The sequence below is a fragment of the Phasianus colchicus genome, chromosome 5 (assembly GCF_987193195.1).
Source record: "Phasianus colchicus chromosome 5, bPhaCol1.hap1.1, whole genome shotgun sequence".
Lineage (NCBI taxonomy): Eukaryota > Metazoa > Chordata > Aves > Galliformes > Phasianidae > Phasianus > Phasianus colchicus.
Genome location: NC_143440.1, coordinates 7,676,558 through 7,692,274, shown reverse-complemented (window position 1 = coordinate 7,692,274; position 15,717 = coordinate 7,676,558). Strand labels below are relative to the sequence as shown.

Sequence of the window (15,717 nt, the reverse complement as noted above, 5' to 3'; positions counted from 1 at the left end):
TAATCTGCTTTTGTCAGCGGGGCATTCTGCCCAAAATAATCCATTTGACCCTCGACCTTTTCTTCCTGATGCTTTGCCCTCTGGCCCTCACGCTCATTGGGAGCTAGCCTTGCTTTTGCTGCCCCCAAGCCATTGGCTGCTGTTGTCCCTGACCCCAGGAGCTGCTCCTGCCTTCCCCAGCCTTCGAGCACAGGGGTGGGATGGCAAAGACACCCAGGTCCCCATGTTGGCTGTATTCCCCGTGGGTTAAGGTGAGAACTAGGATGTGTGGCAGTGGGGATGCCCTCCAGTGCACCCCATGTTGGAGGGTGACATTAGTCACAGCCCGAGTCCTTTGGGAGCTCAGGGAATGAGACTCAGCCTGACAGTCTTCCTCTGTTTTGGCGTATGTTTAGCAGCCATCAGTTTGAGTGATGTTAACCAGAGAATGGTTTGGAAGCAGATGTGGTTTGGAAGTACAACCTGCCTTCAAGTGGAAACAGCTGAGGTGGCAGAGGGGTGAAAGCAGATGGGAAAAGGGTTCCTCCATCCCTGGGTGAGCACAGAAGTCCTAGGGCCTGATAAAGCTCTGGCTCGTGAGCCAGAGGAGCCAAATGGAGACCTTGTGGCTAAGGCTGGGAGGTGAGCAGCGGTAGAAGGGAATTCCTTTCGTGCTTCTGGGCTAAGATAGTGCTCTACTTCCACCATCTGGCCTGTGTTCAGGGTCCGCATAGTCCCTCGGGTGCAGGAGATGAGGAATTGCATCCCAGTGTTACTGGGAACGGGCCCCCATATCTCCTCCAACATTAACCCTCCTGTAGAAAAGTGCTCAGTGAGTTTTAAGGCTGATATCAGAGGCCAGGCTGAGCTGCCTTTTGCCTTTTGAGTATTTAAGCACAAAAATAAAGGGGAAAATGTGGGATTTTGGTCTTCTGCTGGAGATTCTCGATGGGCTGAGATGCATCCCAGGGGCCCACCCTCCAAGGTCTGAGTTCTTCGGTGGTGAGAGAAAAAGGGACTTGCTTAAAGGCCACATATTTCCCTCATTCCCATGGCAACCAGCCCATTAAGGAGATGGAGATTAAACCAACCCAGCTGGTATGTATTGGCCAGGCAGCATCCTCCTCCTCCTCTCACTCAGACCTTGCTGAGTGGGAACTAGGCACGTGGGCAACATCAAGGATGCGATGGGTAAAACTAATGGGTCTGTGGGACCCCTGGCCTCGGTGTTGCCACATGCCATGCCCCACAGACCCTGCACTGCCTCTGTAGCTGGGAGCTTAGGCCTCTCGTGATGTGCTCAGGGCTCTGGCCTAATGTCTGCTGTCTTTTCCACAGCCCCATGCTCACCTACCGCGTGGATGCTGACAAAGGGTTCAACTTCTCTGTGGGTGACGATGCCTTTGTGTGCCAGAAGAAGAATCACTTCCAGGTCACGGTCTACATTGGCATGCTTGGAGATCCCAAGTATGTGAAGACCCCCGAGGGCCTGAAACCCTTAGAGTGCTTCTACCTGAAGCTGCACGGAGTGAAGGCAAGCAGGAGCCAAGCGAATGCAGCAGGGAGAAGGGGAGCTGAGATCAGGCAACACCGCGTCTTTCGTATGCTGAGTTGTAGGGGTGTGTGCAGGAGAATGCTGAAGGTGATACTTGATCTTCAGCTCTTGAGATAGGACTCTAAGATGGATTCAATTGCTCCCTGGGCATCCCCAGGGTTTCCTCTCCCTCCTAGAGGCATTTGGGAAGATCTATTCACCCTCTGCCAGGGCCGCACCCAAGTTAGGCGCTGCGTGTTGGTTGTGCAGGAGGGGTTGGGGAGACAGTGGGAAGGGGAAAGTCTCGGCTTTCCGCTCTTCATCACATCCCCAAATCTTTCTCTCCAGCTAGAGGCCCTGAACCAGTCGATCAACATCGAGCAGTCGCAGTCCGACCGCAGCAAACGGCCCTTCAACCCTGTCACGTGAGTGGGGGCTGGGGAATAAGCAACAGCAGGGGTGGGTGGGGAAGGAGGGCTTCGTGGGAAGGCTCAGGATAGCACTGTGGGTAACACACCCTCCAGTTTTACTGCCCACAGCAGAGTTTTCCTCCCTTTATGCTGCCCACTCCTTTTTGTGCCCAATTCATAGCCCTACCGTAGTGGAGCAGGACAGGAGATGGCCATTCCTTAAGAAGCCTCCTCTCCAGAAGCATCCTCACTTGCTCCTCTGTTTTCTCTTGGACAGGGTCAACCTGCCTCCAGAGCAGGTCACTAAGGTCACTGTGGGGCGGCTGCACTTCAGCGAGACCACGGCTAACAACATGAGGAAGAAAGGAAAACCCAATCCAGACCAGAGGTGAAGAGCAGGGACACCTTTACAAACTGTTCTGTGCACTCAGGGCCTGTGGATGTGCCAGCCCTTGCTTTGAGAAGCAACAGGTCCTATGCTGGCCATCTTTTTCTCACGGAGGAAAGGAGATGTCTGCTGTGGCCACTGTGGTCTTCCCCCATTCTACAAGGGGTTGTGGACAGGGGAGAGGGGATGTGTGCAGCTCTCTGTGACAGCCTGATGCCCTGTCCTTGAGGCAGATGCAGCAGTTTGCAGTGCAGGATGGCACCCTGACCTCTCTCCCCTCTTGACAGGTATTTCATGCTTGTGGTAGCCCTGCAGGCACATGCACAGAACCAGAACTACACACTTGCAGCCCACATCTCTGAGCGCATCATCGTCCGAGTAAGTCCTCCTCTCCTCCCATAGCCCTTTGCTGGATGAACTGGGCAGTTCTCCTCCACTTCTCTAGCTTTTCAGTGCTTTCCCCTCCCAGCCCTTTCTTCCCTTTTCCAACACTGCCTTGCTTGCAGCTATCCTTGCCCATGGCTGTCCCTGTCCATGCCTGCGTTCTCATTCCAGCCTTTTCACACCTGCTTGGTTGGAGCAGCTTCAGGGCATGCAAGAACTTGTTGCAGGACAGGGAAGGTGTCTCCTTGTCCTGACCTTGCACTGGTGCTTACAGTAGAGCTGCTGGGAGTGAGAGAATGGTGTTGTTAGGATTCCATAGCAGGGACAAGACCTCCAGGTGCAGAAAGACTGGGTGCCCTGCCGTGGCTGCACTTTGTGCAGCAGCATTCAAATGGGAATGCAGAGCAGCAGGAAGAGGTAGGCATCATCCCCGGACTCTCCCAGGGATCTTTTAATGAGTGTTCAGCTTTGTGGACTGAAGGTAGCAGGTAAAATGCAAAGAGAAGGACCTCAAAGTCTGCAGACTGATGTAAAAGGAATTGTGCAGCCTCCAAGGTGCCCAGAACTGCAGGGAATTGCAGGCAGCCTGTGCTGCTCCATCCCAACAGGTTGCAGAACAGTGGGATTTGGGGGACTGTGGAGCCAGGAACAACAGCTGTGTCACTTATGGACTCCAGATGTCCTTGTATTGAGTTGGAATTGTAAGAGCTCTGAGGACTGAGATAACACAGCTGAAGAAAGCAAGGATATTCCTTTAGGGAGAGGAGCAGAGCAGGCGTAACCTTGGTTCCTGATGAAAGAGGCTTGGTTGGGGCCAGCAGATGAATGCCAAGACTGCAAAAGCAGGCTGGGATTTGTTCCCAGAGCTGGCAGTGTATCCCTGTCCCTGCCACTTTCCTTTGTGCTGCTGCAAAGCTCTGTCTAACGCCTTCACAGCCTCGCTTGTCCTCTGTTGTGCTGTCTGTCAGCTCCCTGCTGTAGGGCAGGTGCTGTTGCAGCTCAGCCTCCAGGTGTTCCTAGAGCTGCGTGCTGTAGAGAAGGCACCTCCACCAGGGTGCTGTGTCATGAGCTTTTAATCTCAGAAGTCCCCTCCAGCTTCTCAAGCCACTTGGATCAATCTGCCCCCATTTCAGCTGAGATCTTCCCCATCCCTGACTCCCATTTGCAGATCAAGGACACAGCTGTGTCGTTGGGGTGCATCTGCTTATCTCTGCCTTTTTCTCCCGTCTCTTCCCAGGCCTCCAACCCTGGCCAGTTTGAGAGTGACAGCGATGTGCTCTGGCAGCGGGCTCAGCTCCCTGATACCGTGTTCCACCACGGGCGGGTGGGCATCAACACGGACCGCCCTGATGAAGCCCTCGTGGTCCATGGCAATGTGAAGGTGATGGGTTCCCTGATGCATCCATCAGATGTCCGAGTGAAGGAGGACATCCAGGAGGTAAGAGCTGAGCAAACCAGGCTGGGCTTCACTGACGTGGCTCAGAGCAGGCCTCAGGGCCCTCTCAGACAGTGCCTCTCACCCTTGGGACCTGTCATAAAGGTGAACCATAGTGAGATTTGCCATCTGGGGTCAGAGCAATGGGATGTAAGGAAGCAGCACCCCACTTAGGAGATGCGTGTCTCTGTTTTGTCCCAGGTGGACACCACAGAACAGCTGAAGAGGATCTCACGGATGCGGCTGGTGCACTACAACTACACACCTGAGTTTGCAGCTACAGTGGGCATCGACAACACCTCTGAGACAGGTACAGGCCCTGCACTGTGCTACCCTGCTTGTGTCTGTTCAGCCTGGAGAAGGCTCTGGAGATGCTTCACTGTGGCCTCCCATGATTCCTCTGCTGAGACTCAGTGGTCTGTGGGCCTCTGATGAGCTCTGCCCAGGATAGAGTGTGCACCTTGTGCTGTCCCCAGCACAGAGAGCTCCTGTCAATAATCTCTCAGGTCAGAGGAGGAGCTGTGGCAGGAGGATTGCTGCTCAGTCCTGAAAGCCACTGTGCCATTTCCACACAGGTGTCATTGCTCAAGAGGTGAAGGAGATCCTCCCTGAAGCAGTGAAGGACACTGGGGACCTGGTCTTTTCCAATGGGAAGACCCTGGAGAACTTCCTGGTGGTGAACAAGGTCAGTGGCAGCCTGAAGGGACAGGAAGGGCAGGGAAACTGGAGAGGCTGTTGAACCTGGGTCCTAGAGCTGGAACAGGGAAAGCACGGAACAGGGAATGCTTCTAAACCAGTACCCTATATATGAGTTTCAGACTTGGCTGATCTTTCAAATGTCAGGAGCTGACCTGAGTTGACAGCAGACATCTGCGGGGAGGAGCTTGCCTGATGTTGTTAAACGTTGTCAGCATCTCCTTCAGGATAGGCTTCTTGTTGGCAGCCTCCTGCAGGGAGACTCTTGGTCATAATCTCCTTTCTAGATAAGATAAGGTGGTTATGTCAAGATAACCAAGAGCACCTGGCTGCCTGAACTCACTGTAACCCATGACAGCTCTGTTTGCTGCTCTGGGTGTTGAGGGGATGGAGCTCACTGCCTCACTGCTCTCCCAAAGCTGCCAGCTCAATCCTGCATCCCTCCCTCCTCAGTGCCTAGATTGAGAATGGCCAGGGCTGAACCATCAGGGATCCTTTGGTTTTTAAGAGAATCTCTCTTGTTCTTGTTCTTGCTGACTGTTTAACCTGTTCCATGGCAGGAGCGCATCTTCATGGAGAATGTGGGAGCTGTGAAAGAGCTGTGCAAGCTGACAGACAACCTGGAGACCCGCATTGATGAGTTGGAGAGATGGAGCCACAAGTTGGCCAAGCTCAAACGCCTTGACAGCATGAAGTCAACTGTGAGCTCTGGGGCATTCAGGTATGGGCAAGCTGAGGGCAAGAGTCCAAAGAGCTCTTTTCATAGAACCACTAAGGCTGGAAAAGACTTTTAGGATGACCAAGTCCATCATCAGCCCATCCATGCCCACTAACCGTACCCTCAGTGCCATATCCACACATTTCTTGAACACTCCAGGGACCCCAGGCAATCCTGAATGGCAGCTCATTTTGGGAAAGACAAGAGGGGAGGATTGGTAGGGTATTGGCAGTTGTCATTTGGCCTGGAGTTGTTTCAGAGACGTGAGGCAGCTCTGTCATCCACATACCAACATTGTGCTCTCAGACCAGCTCCCCCCCAAAATACTATAAAATGGTCACCACTTTTTTCCAGAGTTAGTGAGTGCCTTTCTCAGAGCAAAGAGTTTCCAAATTGTCTTACTGATCTATGCCAGCTTATGAAGGTTTGGAGCAGAATTCAGGCTTTGTACCAGCACTGTGTCTGCCCCCTGGAGCAGGCTGGGTGACAAGACTTTGTGACTGTCACTTTACACAGAGTTACCTTTTTGCCTGAGAACCTTTTCTTCTTGCAGCCAAACGGGAAGCCAGTTCAGCCGTGCAGGAAGCATGCCCCACAAAAAGAGGCCTCACAAGATAGCCAGCAAGGTAAGGGACTGCTCCCAAACAAGTCTTGCTGCGTGGGGGAAGGTGGACTCTCTGGGAACAACATTCTGCATAGTTCTCCAGTATTTTCCTGCACTTGCTGCAGAGGGAGAAGCCCTGTCTTCTCCTGTTTTCCCAATCTCTCCTTCCATTTTGTCTGTATCTAATGGAGGTGTTTTCTGGCTTTGCTCTGAGAGGGCCGGGTGCTCATAGGGGAGCAGAAGGAAAGCTTCGGATGTGATGTGCTCAGAAGCAGAGAGGACCAGAGCACTGAACTGAGCTTGGGATTTCTCTCTTGTAGTCGCCGTCGGTTGTCCCGGAGCAGGCCTGCATCAGTCAACGCTTCCTGCAAGGCACCATCATTGCCTTGGTGATCATCATGGCCTTCAGGTGGGACCACACATCCAGGTCTCCCTCCCTCCATCTCATCAGCTCAGTTTAGGCTGTGCCAACCAAACTGGCAGTTCTTTGAAGCACAGTTCCCAGGAGTGGTCTCTCTCCTTACTGCATCCTCAAGGCTTCCCAGCACCGTGGTTGGGAAGCATATCAGTGTCTGAGAACAAAGAGGTCCAGCTTATTCTGCCATCCATGGGGTGGTCAGTGGACCTACAGATCCATTCATGGACTGAAATCCTTTGGCAGCAGGTCAGGACCATGCCATGTCCACTGCTCCATCTTCAGCCTGGACCTTTGTCTTTGCAGTGTGGTGTCCATGTCCACGCTCTATGTGCTGAGCTTGCGCAGCGAGGAGGACCTTGTGGATATTGAAGGGTAGGTATCTCTGGGCTCTGTGGGATGGATGTGGTGGCTGGGGCAGTCTAAGACAAGAGGAGCAGCTGCTGTGGGGTTATTGACCACAGCTGTAAAGCCAGTCAAATGCATCACGTGCCCGAGCCTTAAACTGTTTGTAGCAAGAGTGAGGAGCAGAAGAAAAAGAAAACATGCTGATGGTTGGCTGCTGACATTACTCGTGGTCTGTCTGAATGTTATTTGGGTGCCTCTTCTGCTGCACTAAAACAGCAGAGTCCCATCACTGAGTTGTAGGGTTGGACTGGTCTGTACGAGGCAGAGTTTTCCTTAGTGTGGAAAGAATGTCAGGCATGCACACAGTCAGCCTGTGCTGGGCATTCAGTTTCAGCACACTTTGCTCCTTCAGGAGCTCATGGTACCATATAATGAGCATCTTTCTCTCTTTCTTTTCCCCACCCTACTTCTCTCCCTTACGTTCTGGTTACAACTTCCATCCAACTCATTTTGTTTCCCTTTAATTTTCCCTTTCTTTTCATTTCCATTATCCACACCCTCTTTCATTGCCTCCCTTTACTTCCCTTCTCCATTCACTGCCCCATAGCTCTTTTGCTGTGCCCACTGCCTGTCTCCTGGCCCTCTTTCGGCACAGGGGTCCCGGGGTCCCAGTTGCTCTATGCCCACGGTATGTTACTCTTTCATTATACTGTTACTTAATTGCTGCATCCCTTCTCTTAGTTCCCCCTTTTTTTTTTTTTTCCATCTGCACCACAGAAGACAAAATCTTGTGCAAAATGTGGCGGCTCAACAAGTGGGGTTCCAGGAGTTATGTCATAGAGTCCTTAAGGTTGGAAAAGACCTGTAAGATCATCAGATCCAACCACCCACCAATCGCTGTCGTGCCCATCAAACCATGTCAGGCAGTATGGAAGGGGAATTGTGGTCAGCAGATTGAAGAACCAATGAATCAAAGGCTAAATAAAGAAGTTGCACACTGCAGGTAGAGCAAGAATAGGCAGTACTTAGAAAGGATGAAAATTAAAGAATTAGGTGTTGCTACACTCTCTGTGTATATGAGTAGTTTTATTGTGAAGGGTCACTCAATTACAGGTGAGCTTAGTGTGCAAAAAAAGGGCAGGAAAAAAACTACATTAATTACTTCCATTTATGAGCCATCACCACTGAGAGTATTTGGAAAGGCACTGACCCACTTCTGGTGCCTGACTCACTAACAGGCGGTCTATGAATTCCACTCCTGTATATTGGCACTGCAGGAAAACATCTTTTTCCTGCAAACAGAAAGCAGTTGGAGAGGCATGGCTTTAAGGCAGCACTGCAACCCAGGGAAAGTTGGCTGAGTTAATAATTAGGAACAGATGTGTAAAGCAGCTTTGTCAGTTTGATCTGTGGCAACATACTTTCCTTCAGAAGGAAACAGGTCCTATTTGTCTATCAGCACTCTTTGAAGAAAATACTGTGTGAAGAGAAGTGCAAGGTATGGCTAATTTGTTCTTTTAAGAAAACCACGAGGTTTACAAGAGGCTGTTAAAAAGTAATTGCTGATGGGAGGCAAGATAAAGCTGGGCATGGTGAGTGTTGACAAGGCAGTGGAGGGATGGAGGTAGATCTTAGCTGGGATAAAGGCTGGCTCCAGAGGCTGGGTCTGCTTTTCCTCCAGCAGTCCAACACCGTGTCTCACTAATGAAAGAAATATGTAATCAGGTACTTCTTGGAGGTGACAGTGTTATTTTGCTGTCTCTAAATGAGTGAAGGCTCTTTGAGAAACCTCGAGCAATGCTAAAGGACAGGCAGGACATGGCTTCAGGACAAGCAAAACATGGGAAAGAGAAAATTGAAGCGAGGAGGGAATGGACAGGTCAGGTCTTCCATTTCTTTGCTATAAGCTCAGGAGAAAACTCTATGCAGTGAAAAGCTACAGCTTAGACTCATTCCTGCCAGAAGCAGAACTGTCACCCCATCCATTGTGGCATCTCCCAGCTGTGTTTGTGCCTAGTGTTCTTCTCTCCTGCCTTGCTTTTCGCAGATCACTGCAGGCTTTGCCCCTCTTCCCCTGCCTGCCATTCACTGTTTGCTTGTTCCATCCCCCCATTCACTGCTACACCCACAAAGTGGTCCCCCGTGGCAGAGCCTCACCCCTGCTTTCCTACCTTTCAGGTCAAGCCAGAATATCGACAAAACACAGATGGTGCGATCCACAGCTGCGTCAGACAGAGCCAGCAGCAAGTCCCCAACACACCACGGTAGGTCACAGCTGCACCTGCACACCAGAGGCTCATGGCACAGAGCTGGCTCCATGCTGGGAGCTCCTCAGAAGAGATACAGAGTGTGCTCGCTGCTCCTGCTGTTGGCTTACTCCGTCTCTCTGCTCCTTGCCCTGCAGTCACGTCAAACGTGCTCGACTTACTCGATGCTTTCCCTGGTCACAGCGTGCTAGCCTGCTTCAACCCACCGTGTTTCTCCACTTGCTGCTCTGCTGCTCCCACCAATGCCTCCTCTGTTGCCCTCGCTGAGGCCAGCCCTACTCGTGTCACCAATCAGACAGGTAAGTCCCAACCCAGCAGAAGGGAGATGCTGGGACGATGCTGAGCTCTCTGTCCCACTACTGCATCGCTTCGTGGCCCCAGATTCCTCTCACCTGGTTTCCTAACCCTGCACCTGCCCAGGGACTGCTGGGCTGCCGATGTGGTGTGGTTTGTACATCCGTGATCCTGCTTCCAGGGTAAGTGGCAACAGAAGAGCTCGCTCTGCTCTGCCAGTATGGAACCATGAGAGCTGGACAGTGTGCCCAAGCAACTGCAGTTTGCAGTGCAGCCTCAGTGCTGTTTGCTTTTGGCGGGCCAGGAGCTGTGCTTTACAAGCCCACTTATTATGTCACTACTGCAGGAGGAGCAGCAGCATCTCAGGCAGTCATTGTTCAGCCATAACACCCTTCGAGTCATAGAACCATAGGAATGTTGGTTTGGAAGGGACCTTAAAGATCACGTGGTGGGTTGGAAGAAACCTCAAAGCCCCACCAGCCCCACTCCCTGCCCATGGGCTGGATGCCCCCTACAAGCTCAGGCTGTGCAGGGCCCCATCCAGCCTGGCCTTGGGCACCTCCAGGGATGGGGCACCCACAGCTTCCTTGGGCAGCTGTGCCAGGACCTCACCACCCTCTGAGTAAATAATTTCCTCCTTACATCTAGCCTAAATTTCCTATCTTTTCCATTCCCCCTTGTCCTATTACTCCATTCCCACACCCTCCTCCTGTTTTTAAGTACTTGGAAGGCCACAATGAGTTGTCCTGGAGCCTTCTCTTGTACAGGCTGAATGAGCCCAGCTCCCTCAGCCTGTCCTTGAAGGAGAGGTGCTCCAATGCCTTCACCCTGCCTTTAGCTCTGCCCAATGCAAGGGCTGTTAAATGCAAGGGTGTGACACAGGAGTGACATGGGGATAGGACAACCCCAGACCCTCAGCCTCTCAGCACAATGTCTCTCCCTTTCCTTCACAGACCAAAGTCAGACCTCACTGCAGCCAGTGACCAATATCAAAGCCAAATCCAGGGGCATCACCAGGAAGGCAACCTCCTACACCAAGTGGCCAAAGACTCCTGACAGGTCTCAGAGCTTCGGCAGCCCCAATGCCAGCCCCTCCTTCCCCTTCACCCACCTCCAGGGCAAATCCAAGTACATCTCCAACCTCTCGCTCTCCCGCAGCAACTCCCCACTGGGGCAGGCCCGGCCGCAGCGCAGCATCAGGCAGCTGGTGAGCGAGTGGCCCCACACACAGGACCCCAGCACGGATGGTAGGTGGGCCCCTGGCTGCCTTCTCATGGCTCTTCCTCACTTGCCAGTCCTTTTCTGTTCCTACATAGCCCATTTCTCACCCACAGGGCCAAGCCCAGTGCTGCGTTCCATCCGGATCCTGGAGATTGATATGGCCATCCAGTCCCAGTTCTGTGCAGCCAGCAATGCATGCAGGTGAGGAGGACAGCAGTTCTTGGGGAGCTCCAAAAGCAGATGGGCTATTTCTGGATCCCTGGGCCCTCGCTTGCCATCACTCCAAGGCAGCCCTTGGGCACAGGAGCTGGATCTCCTGCTGAGCCCAGTGTGCAGGAGGACTGGATTTAGTGATTAGCTGGCTTGGGAACTGGCCTGGGGAGCCCACCCCTCTGCAGTCCCAGCCCAGAGAAGGGACTTTAGAGCCTGTCCTGGCCATCTCACAGCCAGCTGGATTGGTTGTGGGATGGTTGGTGGCCCTGCGTGTGGCAGGGGGGTTGGAGATTCATAATCCTTGGGTCCCTTCCAACCCTGGCCATTCTGTGATTCTGTGCAGTGAGGTCTTTTTCTGTCTCTCTAGGACTGGAAACTTCACCTACCGTATCCCCATCAGCCAGCTGACAGCAGTGAACACCAACCTGACCCTGGAGATGAAGTGAGTGGACAGGGCTCCTTGGTGTTCCTACATCCCTCAAGTGGGCTGGGTACTGTGCCATGTCACCATGGTGTCTCCTGCCCAACCTGGTTAGAGACAGCAGTGCCTGGCACCTTCCAGTGCTTTATCACCTCTTGTCTCCCCAGCTCTTCCTCTGTGCTGTCCATCTCCCTTTGTGGCCTTGTCTCCAACGACCCTTGCCAGGATGTTGCAAGCACAGACAGCTTCAGTGATGGCACAGACACACAGGTAGGGAGGGGCTCAGTTCACATTACCTGCGTGTGTGAAGCATTGTGCTCAGACAGCTGTCCTGTACACTGATACTATATATCCCTGAGCTGATGCTTTCAAGGCCCATGGGGCTGGATAAAGTGTTTAAGTGCTTTTTGTCCTCCTCAGCCTGTCTCCATAGCTGAGCATGGAGGTGCTGTTCCTCCATAGGCTGCTGTAGGATCACTCGACGGAGCAGAGATGTACTCTGCTTGCCATGACAGCCTTGGAGACACCCCAGGATGCTCAACCCTGCTCTCACTGCAGATAACCTGTTTTCTTCCCCAGGAAACAACGCACCGCTGGCCTCTTGTGATGCTGTCTTTCAGGGAGTTCACCTACCACTTCAGGGTGGCACAGACTGTGAGTACAAGCAGCTGCTTTGCTCCTCTTGTCCAGGGCTAAGTGGGAGGACGGCAACGGGAATGTGGCATCGTGCGTCCTACCCCGACCTGTAAGCTCTTCTTGCTTTCTCACATAGGGCCGAGCCAACTGCAGCACTGCTCCCGAACAGATGGGACACCTTTTTACTGACTATTATTTTCAGTTTTACTGGCTCTGTGAGTGAGTCCTGGCAGCACCAGTGCCCTTTGGTTGGAGAGAGGAGGGGGACTGGTGACACTGGGGAACCTCCTGTACACCCTCCTCCGCTGACCCCCAGCCCCACCTCAGCCCCATCAGCCTCCTTGGGGGTGGAGATGGTTTGGTTGTGGCTGGCAGTGCTGACACCGAAGTACAGCACACACAGAACACAGGACCTAAGCCACAGAAACACAACCAGCCCTGCGCCATCTCCTGGGCTCACCTAGCACCAACACTGCCCCAAACACCCCTCCTTCCCTTCTGGGGACACTTGTATCCCCCAGCCCCTGCAACACTGGATTTGAAAGCATTACACTGGATGGAACGTGGATGGATCTGCCACATCCCAGAGCATGGGACTTGCCCAGCTGTGCCACGTCAGTTCTCCACAACACTGGAATTGCTCAACACTGGAGCCCTTTCCAAGAGGGAAAAGCTGGAGTTTCACCTGGAAAGGAAAGGCTGTGCCTGGACATACTGGAAGTTGTACACTGGAGTTGCTGTTCCTTTCATTTGGACCTGCAGCCCCACTGGACCCCTGGGGACCCCAGGACCCCTGTTCTCCACAGAAGGTGCAGCTTCCACATTTGCCCCCCTCCTCACTGTGCTGTCACTATATCCAGGTCAGGATGGATAAACTCAAAAACCCCACTAAAGATGCTGCTCAGGCTGTGCTCAGGCCAAACTACACGTGGGGACACTTAACCATCAGCCCCTAGGAGGAAAACTACCCCAAGCCACCTGTGTTAAGTGTTGGTTAAACACTGTAGGACCCGTTTTCTTCACTTGCCAGTAGTGCTTGGCCTCATGTGGTGTGCACAGAGCTGCCCAGTTGGCTCTGAAGAAAAAGATGACTGGCCAAGCCCAGTGTGCCCTGCAGAGCAAAGTTGGGCTGCTGGGGATGTGTGGTGTGGTTTCACTGCACAACCAGCGGGGGAAACAGCAGTGACAGTGAGTTCCCACTGTCTCTGCTCTCAGAAAGCAGTTACGTTGAGTGTACTCTGGGTATTTTACTGTTACAAGTTCTTAACTTGCTAAACTACTGAATTTAATTTCTTTTTTTAAGCCGCATAAAAATGGGTCTCTTAATTCTGTCCCTGTTGAGATCTGTGCATCTTGCATAGGAAACCGAAGGGGGGCACTGCTAAGCTCCATGTTAAAGCCTGATCGCTGCAGCAGTACTGGGATGTCAGCACCCAGTGTTCCCATGCCCTCCTCCCTGTCCTGCTCCAGCTAGAGGAGGCCTCTGTGCTCCTGGAGGCTGAACCACCACCAGCTCCAGAAAATGGAGACTCATTTTCCTAAGGAAGCAGCACTGGGGAATGGCAGCGAGGGGGGACACTCTGGTCCTGAAGGAAACCCTAAAGCTGATTAAGAGGAGAGCACACCTTTTGGGAAACAACATCAGGATCTGGCTGCTGCACTACGTTCTGTCAGTGGAGATGGATGCAGCGATCCCTTTGCCAGCTGCAGGCCATGCTGTTTCCATCACTGAGGAGCACAGGGCAGGAGCAGCTCTCTACCACCAGCAGCAGGCTCTTCTGCTCTGGAGAAATGAGCTGCAGAGATGTTTTACCTGATAGATGGTTCCTACATGCACTGCTTCTGTTCCAGAGCTCCCTTCTGAGGCTGTCCCAGCCGAGCAGCCACAGCCTTGCAATTCCTTGCAGCATCACTGGGATTTTGCGTGGCTGCCCTTCCAGGACCTTGCCCTTCCCTTTATTTGCAGGGCAGTTCCAGGCTCAGATCTCTATTCCAATGCTGTGCCCGTGGGCAGCAGTGAATGATATGGTTGATGCTCTCCAGCGAGCACGGTGCACTGAAGTCTGGGCAGCCAGGAACCAGAGGGTGAGCAGGGAATGCCAGGCAGCCACAAAGGAATGAAGTTTAGGGAGACCTTTGGGGAGCTCGGAGGGAGAGCAAGAGGCAAGGGAGTACAGACACACAAACAGGTCAGCTCTGTGCTCAGCAGGATTTTCTGCTTCTGCAAGGAAACCCTCTGGTGGAGCTCTCAGAGGGGATGCTCAGCACTCTTCTTTCCACCTGTCCTATGCGTTTTGCTCAGCCTTAAACTGAATAAGTTACTTTCTTGGCAGCTTTTACTCTCCACTTGGCAATCAGTGGCTCAGCCAATCCTCGTCCTGGCGAGCGATGCCCTGTGCTCTGCCAGCTCTGCTCAGCTGAGGGGCAGCCTTCTCAGACCCCACTGCCATTTCTCCTACTTGCCCATGCTCTCTTTTAGCCCCCACAGAGGTAACAGGCAGTGCCGTGACGGCTGGAGCCGACAGTGCTGCCTGCAATCACTGCCACCAGTCCACCCTTGCCAATGGAGCCCAGAGCTACACGTGTGTCTCCCCGGCTGCAGGCAGGGAGGGAGAAAGCAATCAGCCACTGGACATATGCCAGCCCAAGAGGAGATATGGGGGTCTCTCAGGTGTCCCTGTGATGCTCAGCCATTGGGTTACAATGGCCTCAGCAAACCAAGTGCCTAACGGCTATGGGAACAACTCTAGTGCCTTGTTCTGCCAACAGGGTTCCCTACGCCTGTGTGTCTCAAAACCAGCGGTCTGTTAGCTTGAGAAACAAGATAAGGCAATACCCAAAGTGCAACAGGTCATGCTGCCCCTGCACAGCTGTTTTACAGCAGGAAAACAGAAGGGGCTGAGAGCAATCCATGGTATCAAAAGGAGAGATTCAGAACATCATCTTCAGCATCTTATGTTGCAGTAATTTGTCTTAATGTACGTCACAAATCACACATCTGTTCCACCAGCAGCCAAGCAGGAATGAGCTCAAAAGGGTTTTGTAACAAAAAAAAGTCAACAAGATTGCTTCTCAGCCCACGGAAACAGCCGTTTGCACAGACCACCCCTGGAAGGCTCTCTGCCCTACCCACCCATACCTACTGCCGTGTTCCCCATCCCCAATCAGTAACCAGAGAGTTCACAATCAGGCCTTTACCTGCACAAGACGGAGGGAGCTCTGAGCCAATGTCTCCAGCCCTGCAGCTCGGGGAAACCCTTCTTCAGCTGGAAACAGGAGCTTCATCTCTCTAGACATTCTTGGCAGAAAGGAAGACAAGCATGGAAACGAGGCCACTTGCCAAAGTTTGGCTGTTTCGGAGTTTGTTTCAAAAGCAAATTCACAAACATTCTGTCCTACTGTCAAGAGCTTAAAGCCTGTAAATAGAGACTATACCACCACCACAAGAATTAAGAAAAAAAAAAAGTAAAGCACTAATTTGTTTGGTTTAAATGTTGCTGTCACTGCTTTAATCACTGTATATTGCCAGCGAGTTCGTAGAGTTGCCTTCTTAGCAGGTATTATTGATTATAGGTTTTTATTTGTGGGGAACAAGTGTGGTTTCCCTTCCTTTCTTTCTGATTTATATTTATATTTTGCTAAATTGGAGTGCTGAGTCTTCGGATTCCCCACTTTTATGTTTGGCTTATTTAGACTTTGTTTTATGCTGGAGGTAAATATGCCTATATAAATAAATATATGAATTTTGCTTTGT

General features: G+C 52.3%; 1 protein-coding gene across 5 annotated transcripts in view; it reads left to right on the top strand.

Annotated features, from left to right (window-relative positions):
- The window catches only part of MYRF (myelin regulatory factor), a 36,699-nt gene extending 23,460 nt beyond the window's left edge, over nt 1-13,239 (top strand). For 2 of the 5 annotated variants that reach the window (XM_090140308.1, XM_090140305.1), the window contains 20 exons: nt 1,318-1,513; nt 1,862-1,938; nt 2,201-2,311; nt 2,599-2,689; nt 3,933-4,133; nt 4,332-4,440; nt 4,706-4,815; nt 5,387-5,547; nt 6,098-6,170; nt 6,469-6,557; nt 6,870-6,938; nt 7,519-7,599; nt 9,090-9,175; nt 9,316-9,477; nt 10,426-10,719; nt 10,807-10,894; nt 11,274-11,348; nt 11,495-11,597; nt 11,907-11,981; nt 12,100-13,239. In XM_090140308.1, the coding sequence (XP_089996434.1) occupies nt 1,318-1,513; nt 1,862-1,938; nt 2,201-2,311; nt 2,599-2,689; nt 3,933-4,133; nt 4,332-4,440; nt 4,706-4,815; nt 5,387-5,547; nt 6,098-6,170; nt 6,469-6,557; nt 6,870-6,938; nt 7,519-7,599; nt 9,090-9,175; nt 9,316-9,477; nt 10,426-10,719; nt 10,807-10,894; nt 11,274-11,348; nt 11,495-11,597; nt 11,907-11,981; nt 12,100-12,186 (2,338 nt within the window). In that variant the 3' untranslated portion in view covers nt 12,187-13,239. The remainder of the gene's footprint in view (nt 1-1,317; nt 1,514-1,861; nt 1,939-2,200; nt 2,312-2,598; nt 2,690-3,932; nt 4,134-4,331; nt 4,441-4,705; nt 4,816-5,386; nt 5,548-6,097; nt 6,171-6,468; nt 6,558-6,869; nt 6,939-7,518; nt 7,600-9,089; nt 9,176-9,315; nt 9,478-10,425; nt 10,720-10,806; nt 10,895-11,273; nt 11,349-11,494; nt 11,598-11,906; nt 11,982-12,099) is intronic. The other 3 variants (XM_090140306.1, XM_090140307.1, XM_031614094.2) reach the window with 3 other exon arrangements.
- The last annotated feature ends 2,478 nt before the right edge of the window (nt 13,240-15,717 follow it).